The following is a 13,593-nucleotide window of genomic DNA, read 5'->3' as shown; positions in this document are numbered from 1 at the left end:
TCTTATGTCTGTTAGCCTCTCATTTGAAGGAACTACTTTAAACAAAAACCAAACTTTTTAAACAAGCCTTTAGGGACCAGAATGGTACAGATTAAAAAAACAAACGACTCTGGCTGGCTGACTGCCGGAAACATCCTTCACCGCTGGAAGTGACTCTGGAGTGAGCTGGGGTGATTAACTGAGGGCACCTGCACTTGGAACTCTGAAGCTGGTGAACAGAATGTATCTGAGAGTGAACGTAAACAGTTGCAGGCTTAGTATGTAACCGTGGAGAGAGGAGGCAACCTACTGGCTTTTTTCCCAGGAGGTGGCAGCTCTCACAGCAGGGCCCATCTATCTGCCTCAGCAAATCCACAGAGGATAGGTCCCATCTCCCTTTACCCCCTTTACACACACACTCCTGTTACAGTTTTTTAAAATTTTGTCCTAGATGCCATCTCTTCTTATGTTTCTGCAAGCCTAGTGTTGGCCTGGCTCCACATTTGCTGTTCTGTAGTATCTCCCTAAGGTGCATTTTAAGTCACTAATGTAGAGGAAGTAAATGGATTGTGTAATGTTAGTGAAGGGAAGACTACCCTATGCAGGAACTGATGGCCCATTAACGAAAAAGGAAATGGTCCTGTGTGTCAGATGTTGGCAGCCAGTTGCTCAGTTTTAGGCTAGGCCAAGAGACCTTAGCCATGAAAATAATTTTGATCTTAGCAAAGGGAAACATGTACCCACCTTCAGCTTCTTTAACAGTGCTTCATGTGGAACAGCTTGACTTTCGAGGGCTTTCTTAATTAAATTATACTTCCTTGATGCGAGATCTGTGGAAAGGGTCCAGTGCCTTGGAGTGCCTGTCACCCCGTCTCCTGCTCCTAACCCTGTCTGACACTGCCTCTCTCACTCTGGCTTTAATGCAGTTTAACTTTACTATCCCACTTGCTAATAACCAGAATCTTTAAATCTTTAAATGCGTTCTCCTCCATCAGTCTATGTAGGACTCCTAAGTTTGATGTTTATTTAACTGGGCAAGCATTACATGGTTTGATTAAACAACAACAATTTGCATTTATTACTGGGTGTTTAACAATTTCCCCTTCCTTAAGAAGGTGAATTCATTGCTTGCAGAAATAGAAGACAGGAAGGCCTCTGAGTTTCTGTCGGAGGACTATAGGGTGCTCAATTGATTTACTGTGGCAAAAATAGTCATTTTTGGCTATGAATTGAACCTGTGGCATTGAAAGGGGTCTTGAATTCTTAAATTCATGCTTAAATTATTGGGCAGCATAAAGTGACAAGGAGTGCTGAGTGAATGCAGGGAGCAAAGATACAGGCTTGCTGTTTTCGTTTTGTTACAGTAGGGCCTGTCTGCCCACCTCAAGCTTCAGATAGACACATACATATGCATATACATACGGTATATAGTTTCCTGTTGGAGAAGCGCGTGGGAGACCCACTGCTGTGCCTGGTATACTGAGCGGTTTGCTTAATCATGCATCACCTTTTCCTAGACCCTCAGCATGAGCAGGGAAAGAGCTGTCTCATAGTCCAGATGTGAGAAGCAAGGGTGGCACAGAGTTTAGTGTTCAAGTCAGCACAGCTCACACACTAGGTTCTCGATCAATGTCCTTTGATGGTAGTCTTGGTCATGACTCAAGTTTCAGCCACTCGTGCGAAAAGCTTTCAAGTATGGAGAGTCAGGGCACATTAGTCATTGTGCTTTTAGTATAAACAGGGTTTGGAGAATGGCCACTTAACCTAAGAACTTAGTAATTTTTTAAAATTTGCTCTCTGTAGCTGGTATATTTTGTAAATAAGTGAAGGCTCCAGGCCAGGAGGTCCTTAAGTTGTGTAATTTATTAGACTCTGGTTCTCAGAGTCTATTTGTTGATGGTTTCTATTCATGAAGTCAGGCGGAAGACAGCTTGACGTCACCAGAAATAACCTTGTGTGTGGGAGCCTTGTCCTCTGCAGTCGTGTGGGATGGGAAAGGAGGCCACTTTTCGGGGACTCAGAGTTGGAAGCAGGAATTTTCCTTTTGTCTACCTTCTCCCTCTATAACTCTTACCAGGCTTCATTTAGTTGCATTGTTTTTATACAGCATTACTCTCACATCTCACACAGTTGGACACCATCTGTGTGCTAGGCTCAGACACGTGTAAAAGGATATTTAGACTTCTAATAAAGCGCTTGCCAGTTAATATCTTCTCTGGTCATCAGTGAAGATGGAATTAAGAACCGATTCCCCATGAAGCCTTTAGAAAGTGTAATATGGTGGTTTACGATATACAGAGCACTTTTGTTTATCTTACTTGGTCTCATCACATCCATGTGTAGTGGGCAGGATAGGTGATGTTATCCCAATTGACAAATTAAGAGGTGATTTGGCTCAAATTCCCACAAATGAATGTATAGTTTACCTGGTATGAGAATCTGGGAGTTAGCCCTCCTACTCTGGAGGTCAGCTGTGGTGCTTGCTGTTTCAGACTTCTTGAGCATTGTGGGGCCTGTGGGAGCATTGTTAATATATTGTTAGGTACACAGATGGTTCCACACAGGGCTGTGTATGTGCTTATGTATGCTCAACAGATGACCCAGAAAGAGCAGGGAGGTCCAGACTGCCGGGAAAAGCATTTGGGACAGGAGAATGTCTTCATGGTTGGGGTTATTGTCTGGTAGATTGGAAGACCTGGGCTTGGCGAGAAGGGCTCCCCGTGTGGAAGGAGGAGGTGAGTTGCTGGGAGTGCGTAAGGTTGCTCCTGGTGGGAGTCTGTTCTCAGGCCACCCGTGTGCATCTTGTGTGCTCTGAAGCCCAGAGCCAGGAACAGGCAAGTCTCTGAGCCAAAGCCATCAGCCTGCTTCTAGAAACGTGTCAGCGGATTAGCTTATTGGCTTTCCCCCTGAGTGGCATTAGCTCTCACCCCGTCTCATGTTCACCATCTGGCTTTGAGTAAGAAGTCTTTGAGTGATCTCTCTTCAGCAGCCTGCTCTGTGCCAGTGCTTTCTGAGGGCTGTTCAGCTTTCTCCCTCATCAACCCTAAGGCCCAGTGCTCTCCAAGAAGAGGTAGTCTGTTGTGTGCCAATGTATGCACACCTGGGAGGAGAAGAATACTTTAGACCTCAGAGAAGAATATCAGCTCAGAGGAGAATGAGTACGTGGGGTTAGTGGCCTAAAGTCTTTTTATTGTCAAAACTGACAAGTGGCTCTGTCCTTAGGTGAGTTTTTAAAATGGAGTCGCTCCTGCCACAGAGAAAGCTCTTTCTGCCTGTGAGATGATACAGTTTGTGTAGATTTTAGTAGAGCGGGAGATACGAGGGGCTGGGATTTTTCTTCCTCTTTGGAGAGCGAAGCCTGCGGGTGGGGCGCTTAAACGAACCACCTCCCCTCCTTGCAGGGAGCTGGCTGCTCTCTCCTCCTAGGTTAATATACACTGACTGGGGCTAAACGCCTGGTGCTTCTGGACAGAGTCCAGCCCCTCAGCGCAGCAGCCGCACTGTGGAGATACAGCTGCTGGCATTAAAGGGCTAAGCCCTTTCCAGCTGCTTTGCTTTAACGGGAACTGCCTGCAGTCGGCAGCTTAAGGGAGCTGTCTTAGCCCGATTAGGAGGAAATGGCTAATCTCGGCATCTTCTCGTGGCACTGGCCTGGAGGCTCTGGGGAAGATAACCTGGTAGGGTGGGAAGTGGTTGGATAAATGGTGTTGGAGTGCTAGGCGATTATCTCCTCAAAAATGGTCGTCCTGGCTTGGCATGGTTTGTGTTTGTTTTCCCTCTGTGGAAAGAGTGGGGTTCTCTTCAGTGGGCTCCCTGGCACTGAGAGGAGATGTTCACTGTGAGGAGTGGAATAGCAACAGATGTGCAGAGGAATTGAGAACACATGATGGCAATGGTATCCATCCCCCTTAGAGGAAGAAGACTTGAGACCCTACAGGGTGGTCCCCACTTTGGCCTTCCATTCCTCTTTTCTTTAAAATATGATTTAAAGAGCCTAGATTTGAAGGAGAAACGATCGTTTCCTTGATCGTAAGATGCACTTAAAAATATCTTTTTTTTTGAGGAAGATTAGCCCTGAGCTAACTACTGCCAGTCCTCCTCTTTTTGCTGAGGAAGCCTGGCCCTGAGCTAACATTGTGCCCATCTTCCTGTGCTTTATATGTGGCATGCCTACCACAGCATGGTGTGCCAAGCGGTGCCATGTCCGCACCTGGGATCCGAACCGGCAAACTCCGGGCCGCCAAGAAGCGGAACGTGCGAACTTAACTGCTGCTCCACCAGGCCGGCCCCTTAAAAATATCTTTTAATATGTCTGAGAAGTTTGGAAAAAAATGTCTCTGAGAATTGGGATATCTTATAATCAACAGCATCTTACAATATATAATGCAGTGGTTTTTTCTTTCTTAGTAGCTCATAAAAGAGTGGTGCATCTTATTATCCACGTTATTTGGGTTGGAAGTGTTAGCTGTTCATGGGAGAAAGGCTGTTGGTTAGGCCGGATGTGGAGGCCAGGGAACCTGCTCCTGAGCTGTGGTCGAAAAGAGAGTAAAGCAGGGGGTTGCCCCAGGTCTGAGGCAGGCTGCTGTGTAGGACAAGCAAAACTCAGCCCCAGGACATTTGGCACGAAGAAGCAGACAAGTAATGTGTAGGATCAGATCAAAGTCTGTCCCAGTCGTGACTCCCAGACATTACATGTCACCCCTGAGTCAGAGAAGGGAGAAAAAAAAGCCATTGCGAGTCAGCCAGGCTATGACCAAAATAACAGCAGGTCTGATGGAGTTCTGAAATCCCAGTGTGGTGCTGAGGCATTCGGTGCTTTCACACACAAAAGAGATTAGAGGTGTTAGAGACTTTCTGTGTGGGCAGGGAGTTGGAGTGTTTATTGCAATCCTTTGTCCGATTTCCTCACCAATTCCAGAATGCCAGAGGAGGTCTTTCCTCCCTTGAAACCGGAAGGCCATGGTTTGGGCACCAACAGAAGAAGGACAGATAGTCAAGTTAAGGAACCTACTGCCCTGAGATAAGAAGTAGACTGAAAGTCTAATTTTGTTGAAGAAGCTCTTCCTGTTCGGGGAGAGGTGAAGCAGTGTGTTCAGTGCCAGGCTGGGGGTGGCTGCAGAGCGCGGAGCTCTGAGGAGGCTTCAGAGAGCCTCGGAGGTGATGGCATCAACGCTGCATGGATCTCAGGATCAACCAGGCAGCATATTCCGGGCCATCGGAGGAAGCGCCTCCAGCCTGGTGCTTCACAAGCCGATGCCCCCGACTCCTGTCCCGGCCTCCTCTGATCGTGGGCTGGGCCCTGGCTTGGCTGGGCCTTGTTCCACCCGTCCATGGAGTGGGGTGTAGTTATTGGTCCCTGCCTCTGTCTCTGGCCTCCTCCACCCCCAGCTCTGGCGATAACTGCCCCTTTATCCGACTGACCCAGAGCTCCAAAACAGGTTTTCATTTCCCATTTTCTGCCCATTACCTGCAGCCTATTAATTAGTGCCGTTGGACTCCCCGCTCTCATATGCTCCCCTCACTAATCATGCCTCCCCTCTGCAGCTTTTACTAAACATGTGACCATTCCCCAATGTGGCTGCCCCTCCCTGAGACGTGATTACAGATCTTGGCTATGTGGACCCCCTGCTCCAGCTGCCCCAGTGGCCACCGCTTGGCCGGCTGCTTTATCTTGATTAGCCCCTAAATTCTCCCCTCCCTCCTACCCACCATGTCTTCCACCTGACATTGCCAGGGCCTGGCATTGGCTGTAGGTTAACATCTCCCTAGAGAGGGAGCTCTCTTCTCGCGCTGCTCTGGGTCACGGAGAACAGTGCTATGGGCCCAGAGGGACTGAGGTGATCCCCTCTCCTGAGCCAGCGGAGTCTCCCTTCAAAACCGCAATCAGCTTGTTCCAGATCGCTTGACCTCATTATAGATCCGAGGTCACAGATTTTGCTCTGTGCTGCCTCTTAAACCATCAGCCTCTGATGGCGGCTCCTCTTTTGTTTACATAGCTTTTCTATGATATTCCAGATGCTTGAAGCCCTGCTTCTTTTCACCTCTTTATACCCACCCAGCCTCCTTACCCTCATTCCCTGAATCTACCCCACACCAGCTCCTGGCCATGATCACTGCAATCCTCTACTTCTCTGCTCTGACGAGGTCCTTTCTCTTTCTTGGGTTTGATTCTTGACTCCTCTTTCCTCTGGGATCCTCCTCCCTCAACACACACACACACACATACTCTGTCTCTCTCCTTTGCTAAGCTAAGCCTAGGGTATGGGGAGGAAGCAATCCCTTCTTTAGTAAGAGCCTGGCCAAGTTAGAAACTGCAGGGGAAGCAGCTGAGCTCATTGGCAGAGGGAATGGCAATCTACCACGATGATGGGAAAAACAGCTGCCACCGATGGAGAGCTGGCTGTGTCAGGCGCAGCGCTGAACACATCCATCCTCTGTAGTTCTTCAAGGCCCTTGTGAACAGACCCCATTTTCTAGATGAAGAAAGTGAGGCTTAGGATCCTTAAGAAACTTGCTCAAGTTCACACGGCCAATAAGTGCCTGAGCCTCTGTTTAGACTCTTTAAACCTTTTCAACCGCTGTTCTACCTTTAGTAGCCTTTTTCCTTTCTAACCTTGGGGTGCAGAATCCTTTAGCTCAAAGTGATTTTCCTTGGAAAGGGAAAGTCTCTGGATCATGTTCTTGTTCCTCCTCTCCCCTCAGTCCGAGGAGCCCAAATGTGTCCCAGAGCCCTTCGTGGGCTCTCCCCCTTGCGCAGTGTGGTCCCAGATTAGACCTGTCCTCTTTACACCCGGAGGTGGCAGTGGGGGTGGGAAGCGAGAGGGGCTTCCTGCCAGCCAATGGGGAAGCGACAGCCTAGCTCTGTGCTCACATCATCTGCTCCTGCTAAGACAATCATCAACATAAAAGGCTAATTGTATTAATCACCAAGGCACCCGTCCTGAGTCCCCCTCCCTTTTGGGAGAATTATGAATTGCAATTGCAGATGGCTCTGCTGATTGAAGGCAGTGCTCAGCAGGGAGAAGGGCCAGATCAGATTACACACCATTAATTAAAAACTTCCCCTGACAAACGGGAGGAAGGGAGGGAACACCAAGGGTCTGCCTGGTTGGGTCTCTGTCCTCCCCTTGCACCCACCTGCCCAGTCCCCCACCCCAGGCCCAGGGGCTGTGACTGTGAAGCCCGCTGCCCGTGGCTGGAACCGCTGAGATTTGGCTTCCTGAAGGCCAGCCCTTCTCTCATCTAGACAGATGGCCGGCTGTCCTATTAAAGGGCTCCAGAGAAGGAGAAGCTAACCTTTGGTTACTCATTCCTCTGTCTAACTTTGGATGCTCTTCAGATTCTAACCTAATTCCTCTCTTCTCCTGAAGCTCGTGTCCTCTTGCTCCAGTCTATTCTGACAGAGCACAGCTTTAAAGAACTGTTTGTGAAAATAGCCCCCAGCTTTCTCTTCAGGCACTCACCCTTCCCCTCTTGGCCTGGAAGGTCCTGGGACAGAGGGTCCACAATCTGGAGTAGTGGGTGGGGTCTCAAATGTGGCTGGCTGGGTACCCTCTTCCCAGCTACTCCTGCCTGTAGGCATAGGCTCCTCAGCTGCCGTCATCTTGGCTCATTTGGAGCTGTAACTCCTGAATTCTCCTCTTGATCGATGACTGCTTCTCCTCCCTCCCCAGCACCCAGCCTCAGTCATTCATTCATCAAACTTTTATTGAGCACCCACTATGTGTTTGGCTCGGAGACACGGAGATAATTTGTCTAGGAGCTTAAGAGCCTACCGCAGGAGCGCCAGCCCCCCTGCCCTCTTCAACCTTCTAGTTCCTGCTTGCTTCCTTCCTCCGGCTGCAGCTTGTCTCAGGCCCCCTGGAGCTCTATTCTGGAAAACTCTAAGCTGGGAGCTGGGGAGACCTTAGGGGGCTGTGGTACTGAGCTGGGTGACCTTTAGCAAGTCAATCACATCCTACACACACACACACACACACAGCTGGCCCTGCTTGTAAAAGGGCACAAGAAGCCCAGGGCTCCGAGAGATTGTGAAGATGGATGAGTGGGGCCCAGCTTGGAGAGATGTGAATAGTACTTTGCACTGACAGTATTACAGGATGCTGAGCATGGCTGCTGTGGTCACGAGCCCTGGGGACTCAGCTCCTGGGCTGGTCACGGGCTGGGTCCTGTCACCCTGCCCTTGGAAGACTTTGGCAGCCCCTCCCCTATCCCTAGCCCCTTTGGAGACATCATGGAAAAGGACCTATCGTTTTTATGGATTTGGTTGCTGCATCTCAGGGTACCATGGTGATGGGCACCATAGAGATGAGAAGAACTGTCTTATTGGCTTGTCTCTTCATTCCAGGATCCCTTCCCAACCCCCCCTCCACATATGCTCGCAAATCTCCCAGGTCAGTAGACCCAGGAGAGGAGGCAGGGCCTCTGGTAAGTGGAGCAGATGAAACGAGAAAAACCTCCTCTCTTTTCCATCCCTCTCAATCATCTCTCTCTTTTCCTTCTTCCCTCCTCCCTCCCATTACCAACAGCAATTGTATTCAAACCCAATAATTACAGTAACAGCAACAATAATCATCATTTATTGGCTTTGTTTTCTAGCATTTTAACTTCCAAAAACATTTTCAAATGTCTGGTTTGTTTTCACAGCAGTCCCTGGGAGAGGACTGTGCCCATTGTACAGCTGGGAAGCTGAGATCCAGATAGGACAAGTCATGGGGAGAGTAGATTTACAGTGACTTGTAAATATTAACAAACCAGTTGAGACTTGAGTCCCTCAGAGGCATGGAACTGCGAATCTTGGGTTCCTGGGTCATTCCTAAGTTCCTAACATCCCTTGGAATGACACATCCTTGGGACTTCTTCAACAGCTTTTGGGGGATCCCGGCAGAGCTGAGAATGAGGCTGGAGATGTCTTCTGGCCCAGGTCATGGACTGAGGGCTGGGATGGAGGCTTCCCTCTCAAAATTGTTCCTGTGAATGGGGCTGTGGGGTGGAAGGTGGGCAAACATCTGGGGAGAGCCCACCTGGGCAAAGGTCTCTCTGGCCCAAACTGCCCTTGCCTATAGCCTGCCCCTCTGCCAGCTGGAGAACAGGTTCCTGTCTGTGTCAGTTCTTCCCAAGGAGGGGTCCTCTCCTGAGCATTTGGAGGAGTGAGGGATTAAGATTTATAGGGAGGGCAATCTCTGTCCTCAGGAAGCCCCTCAGTCTTGCTGGGGCAGGGGGTGCTGGTGGTGCATAGGACTTCAGAGGCTGTTCCAGGGCCTGATTCTTCTGGGAATTCTGGCCCCTCCTCCCCAAGGGTGAGGTGAGAAGCTGGGGTTCCCTGAGGTCCATCCCTATAGCTCTCAGTCTCTAAGCAGAGTGGCCATCAGGGCTCCAATTCCCTTTTTTCCAAGACATGAGGATCCAGAGGCCCAGGACCCCACTGGTCTCCAGACGGGTGAGAGAAGGGGAGGGCGATCAGGAATTCCCCTGCCTCCCTCTGCTGTCTCCCATTAAGAGATGGAGGAGGAGCAAACTGCACAGATTTGCTCCGCACATCCTTACTACCTAGAAATGTAATGCCAGGATAGGGATTGGCATCCCCTGCCCACCCCGTCAGGACAAAAGGCCAAGCCTCCCCCTCCCCTCTTGCAAGCAGCACCCCCCACCCATTATCCTGCCCTTCCCCCCAAACCTGAAGTCGGGTCATACAAAGCATGCTGCCCACCTTCAGGGCTCCTCTCAGAAGCCTGAGGGCGGGGGCCAAGTTCTATGCCATCTGACCCACACTCTCCATTTCAGTGTCCCTTGAATTGGACTCAGATTCTCTCTTCTGGGGCTCTACCCCTGCCACTTTCTCCACCTCTGCGGTGCCCTTGAGGATGGCCAGTCGCTGAGCCAGGGTCTTGGTGTCAGGGAACAGGATAAAGTTGTAGATCAGTGAAGCCAGGACAGCCCCTGTTAGGGGTCCCACCCAAAAGATCTGAGGAGGCAAAGAGAGTGGGCACCGAGCTTGTGATCTTTCAGGTCATAGGGTGGCTTTGGGGCCCCTGTCTGCTTCCCTAGTGTTGACTTGGTCTGCCAGGAAGCCTCGAGCTACCTGCAAGGTGGCAAATTTGAGAAGCATGAGTCCTGTCCCCCGAGTTCATGCAGGCGAGGGGACCTTGTTTCCCTCGGGGCAGGCCTGGTCTCCTCACCATTCCTGCCTCCCTCCTCTCACCTCCCCTGCTCCAGCCAGGAGCCCTGCCTAGTGCTCTTCCTGTCTCTGCTGGTGTGTGTGTGTCTATTTTTGTTGGTCTTTTTCTTTATCCAAGTTTAGAAATTGGTCCAGCTGGAGAAAGTGAATAAGGAAACAGTCAGGACTCGAGGTCTGGGCCAAGGCTGCTGCTCCCACCTTGGTCAGTCCACTGGTACCCTGGGCTATTGAAACTGCAGAAAAAGGAAGCACCAGCCAGGGTACTTGGCCTGGTCTTCTGAGCTGACGGAAACCTCCACTGGGGGTCAGATGGTCTGTGGTAGAGGGACTGGTCTCCCCACTGAGTGAAAGCCACAGTCCCTACCCGCTACTTGGACCTCTCCCTTCCCCAGGGCTGCCAGCAGGGGGTCTCACCCAGTGGACTGTGAATTTCCCCACGATGACGGCAGGACCAAAGGAGCGGGCTGGGTTCATGGAGCAGCCGGTGAAGTAGATCTGGGGAGCAAGTGCAAGTTCAGGGTGTGAGGAGACTTAAGGCAGGCCTGGGAGGGGATGGTCCCCTCTGCCCTGGCTCAGAGCCCTGGCCCCAGCCTCAGCCTCTGCAGCACATATCCTGGGCCTGGAGTGTGGGGCACAGCCTCAGCTCCAGCCCCAAGGTATGAGGGCTCAGAGGAGGTACTTGCTGGCCTTCAGGGCCCCAGTAGCCTCCCCAGGGAGGGACCAGTGAGTGCACAGTGTCCTCTTTGCCTCTTACCCCAATGAGGTGGCCCACTGCCATAGAGGCTGCAATCACGGTGGCCGGGGAGCCTGAGGCCTGACGGCTGTCCGTGGAAGCAAAGACACAGAGCACCATCTGCAGGGTCAGAACCACCTCCACTGCCACCGCTTGGCCGGTCGAGATGCTGTCCCGGACCTGGGAGAGGGGGTTACACTGGAGCCAATGGAGGCTCTGCCAGGGGATGGTGACCCCCTGCGCCTCATTTCCTCACTGTGAGGGGGTGACATCTCACCAGTGCCAGTTCCGAGTCTTAAGGAGATGATGGACTGGGGAGAGCTGTGTGGTGGGGTTTGGGTCAGCCCACTTGCTCCCTACAGAAGTGAGTGGCACCCCTCCCACCCCCCTGGTTGGCTGGGGCCAGTGATTCAGAGGGGAGGCCGAGGCACAGGACTGGTGGGAAAGGGAAGGCTTGGAGAGGCTGGAGTGCATGTTTGCCAATAGTCTGGGAGGAGACCGTGGGTCACAGCGGAAGGAGGAGACTTGAGGAAGCAGGTGGAACATAGATGATACAGGGAATCTGGGGAGTGCGGTGAGAGAGGCCTCAGGGTGCTGGGAAGGGACGACCACAGGGAGAAGATGAAGTGTGCGCAGGGTTCCTGCCACTACTCACAGCCCCAGCCCTCCCTGGCTGCCATGACCCTTAAATGCCTGGGCCTCCTCCAATTTGTGCCCCTTAGTGTGGCTTCTCCCTGCCCCACCTGGTCCTCACACTAGGTCCTAGTCCCATTCCTTCTCCTCCTGCACTGAGGCCACAGTCTTGTTCCCCTGGGTCCCAGGGCCCAGCCCAGAGCAGGTGTGGAGCATGTGGCCAAGTTGTTACCTCCCTGTCCCCTCTCCTCAGGCTTGGCACTCCACCCTTACCACCTGTTTAGACACCCCCTCCTGGACCTCCCCCATACCCTTCCCCACACCTACCATGTTGACCCCAAGGGTCTCTCGGATATCCCATGGCGTTACCCCATAAAGCAGAGCAGCTCCCACTGTGGCTCCAGCCAGCTGGGCAGCCACATAGGCCACAGCACGGGGCAGGGAGATCTGGGAGCCCACGAGGAAAGCCAGCGTCACAGCAGGGTTGACGTGGGCCCCGCTGACCTTCCAAGTGACCTGCACAGCCATGGCCGTGGCCATGTTGATGGTGATGGCGACCTGCAGCACTGAGGGAAGTGCTGAGGGCCAGCGCAGAGCTGAGCCCACGCCAAAGAACACGTAGAGCCCTGTGGCCAGGAACTCAGCAAACAGCGCCTTGCTGATGGCCGTCCAGAACCGGCACGGCAGCATCTTGGGCAAGCAGCATCTGCCTGGCTCCATTGTGTCCAGGTCCTGGTACCCAGCTGTTGCCTCCTTTGCTCCCAGGACCTCTCTCTGCTTCTCCTGCCTCTGATCTCCTCTGTCTCCTCTGGTCTCTTCTCTCTGGCCTGCTCTGGCCGTCTTACTGCCTAGAGGCTTCTCTGGCCCCAACCTGTAGCTCGTCCACCATGCTGCTGCCCCAAGGACTGTGCTGGTCAGACTGCCAGGGAGTGGGATGAGGGGGTTATGTGTATCTCGGTGGGTGGGAGGTGTTGCGGTGGCATGAGGAGTGGTGCTCACATGCCTGTTCCACCCTGAGCTCACCTGACAGCTAGGGGAGGAGGGCGGTCCCCCAGGTGGGCGCTGAGCTGGAACCTTTCAGGTTTCCAAGCTGGATAGGCCTAACTTTGCTGTGCGCAGAGGCCCAGCCTGGGGGCCGCAGGCACGGGAGTAGTGGTGGGCGTGGGATTCCAGAGCCCTCACATCCCCAGTGTCAGCTTAGGTAGAGCAAGATCACTTAGATACCCTAAGTCCAAGGCCTGCTTCGGAGGGTCCTGTACATTTCTGGGGGGCTCCTGGCCCCCTCTGCCTGTAGGCTCTGCCTCCAAATGTGCTCATACTATTCTGTGCCCCGTAAGCCCAGATGTGCACTGAAGCCGCCTCCCCCATTCCCACCTAAAACCCCACTCCCAGAAAGCAGATGGGAATAGAGTCAACTTTACTAAGGTCATGGGCCTGCGTGGAGCAGAGGGGGCACACGGAGGAGGGGTTTACGCCACAGCTAGTCAGATGGCACACGTGGCAGTGGGCACTTCTGCCAGCTGGGAATTTCCACTGGCCCTTCACCCACTTCTTCCTGTCCTCCTCCTCCCTTCTCACCCCCTCTCCACTCCATTCTCTGCTCTCCTCCTTCTCCGGGGCCAAAACAGTTCCTTCCATGTCTCACTCAGGGCAGCTTAACCATTTCTGCGGCTATGCTGCCCTGAAGTCACTGCCCCCACTCCCCCCAGGCTCTGCCCTTTAACTCCCAGCAGCGTATCAAGCTATTTTCTCAAACTAAGGAGCTCCCTCCCAAAGAAGAACCTGCCTTGTTGTTAAAATAATAGTCTTCACCTCTTAATCACATCTGGGTGCCCTGTTCTCACCCCTGGCCGTATCCTCCTGCCCAGTGGATGTCCCCTGCTTGTCCTCGGGCTCCTCACACATAACCTGTCTCAAAATGAGATCCTCATGTCTCCTCGCACCCCCAAATGCACTCCTGTTTTCTCCAGCTCAGCTGATGGCACCTGGGAGGCATCCTGGACCCTTCTTTCCTCCCTGCCCCCATCCAGCAAAGGCATCAAGTCCTGCAGATTTTGAATCCTAAATATCT

At 52.3% G+C, this 13,593-nt stretch overlaps 1 protein-coding gene across 1 annotated transcript; it reads right to left on the bottom strand.

Moving 5' to 3' along the window:
• Positions 1 to 8,531: 8,531 nt before the first annotated feature.
• Positions 8,532 to 12,590, bottom strand: AQP6 (aquaporin 6). The gene is made up of 5 exons (XM_014862889.3): positions 11,850 to 12,590; positions 10,911 to 11,069; positions 10,571 to 10,651; positions 9,689 to 9,943; positions 8,532 to 8,961 (listed from the first exon to the last, which is right to left on the bottom strand). Exons 1-4 carry the CDS (start codon positions 12,240 to 12,242, stop codon positions 9,731 to 9,733), a joined length of 846 nt encoding a protein of 281 aa, XP_014718375.1. The 5' UTR covers positions 12,243 to 12,590; the 3' UTR covers positions 8,532 to 8,961; positions 9,689 to 9,730.
• Positions 12,591 to 13,593: the final 1,003 nt, after the last annotated feature.

This window comes from Equus asinus, chromosome 22 (genome assembly GCF_041296235.1).
Source record: "Equus asinus isolate D_3611 breed Donkey chromosome 22, EquAss-T2T_v2, whole genome shotgun sequence".
NCBI classification, from domain to species: Eukaryota; Metazoa; Chordata; class Mammalia; order Perissodactyla; family Equidae; genus Equus; species Equus asinus.
The sequence above is the reverse complement of the archived record's forward strand: the minus strand, read 5'-3'. Positions and strand labels throughout refer to the sequence as shown.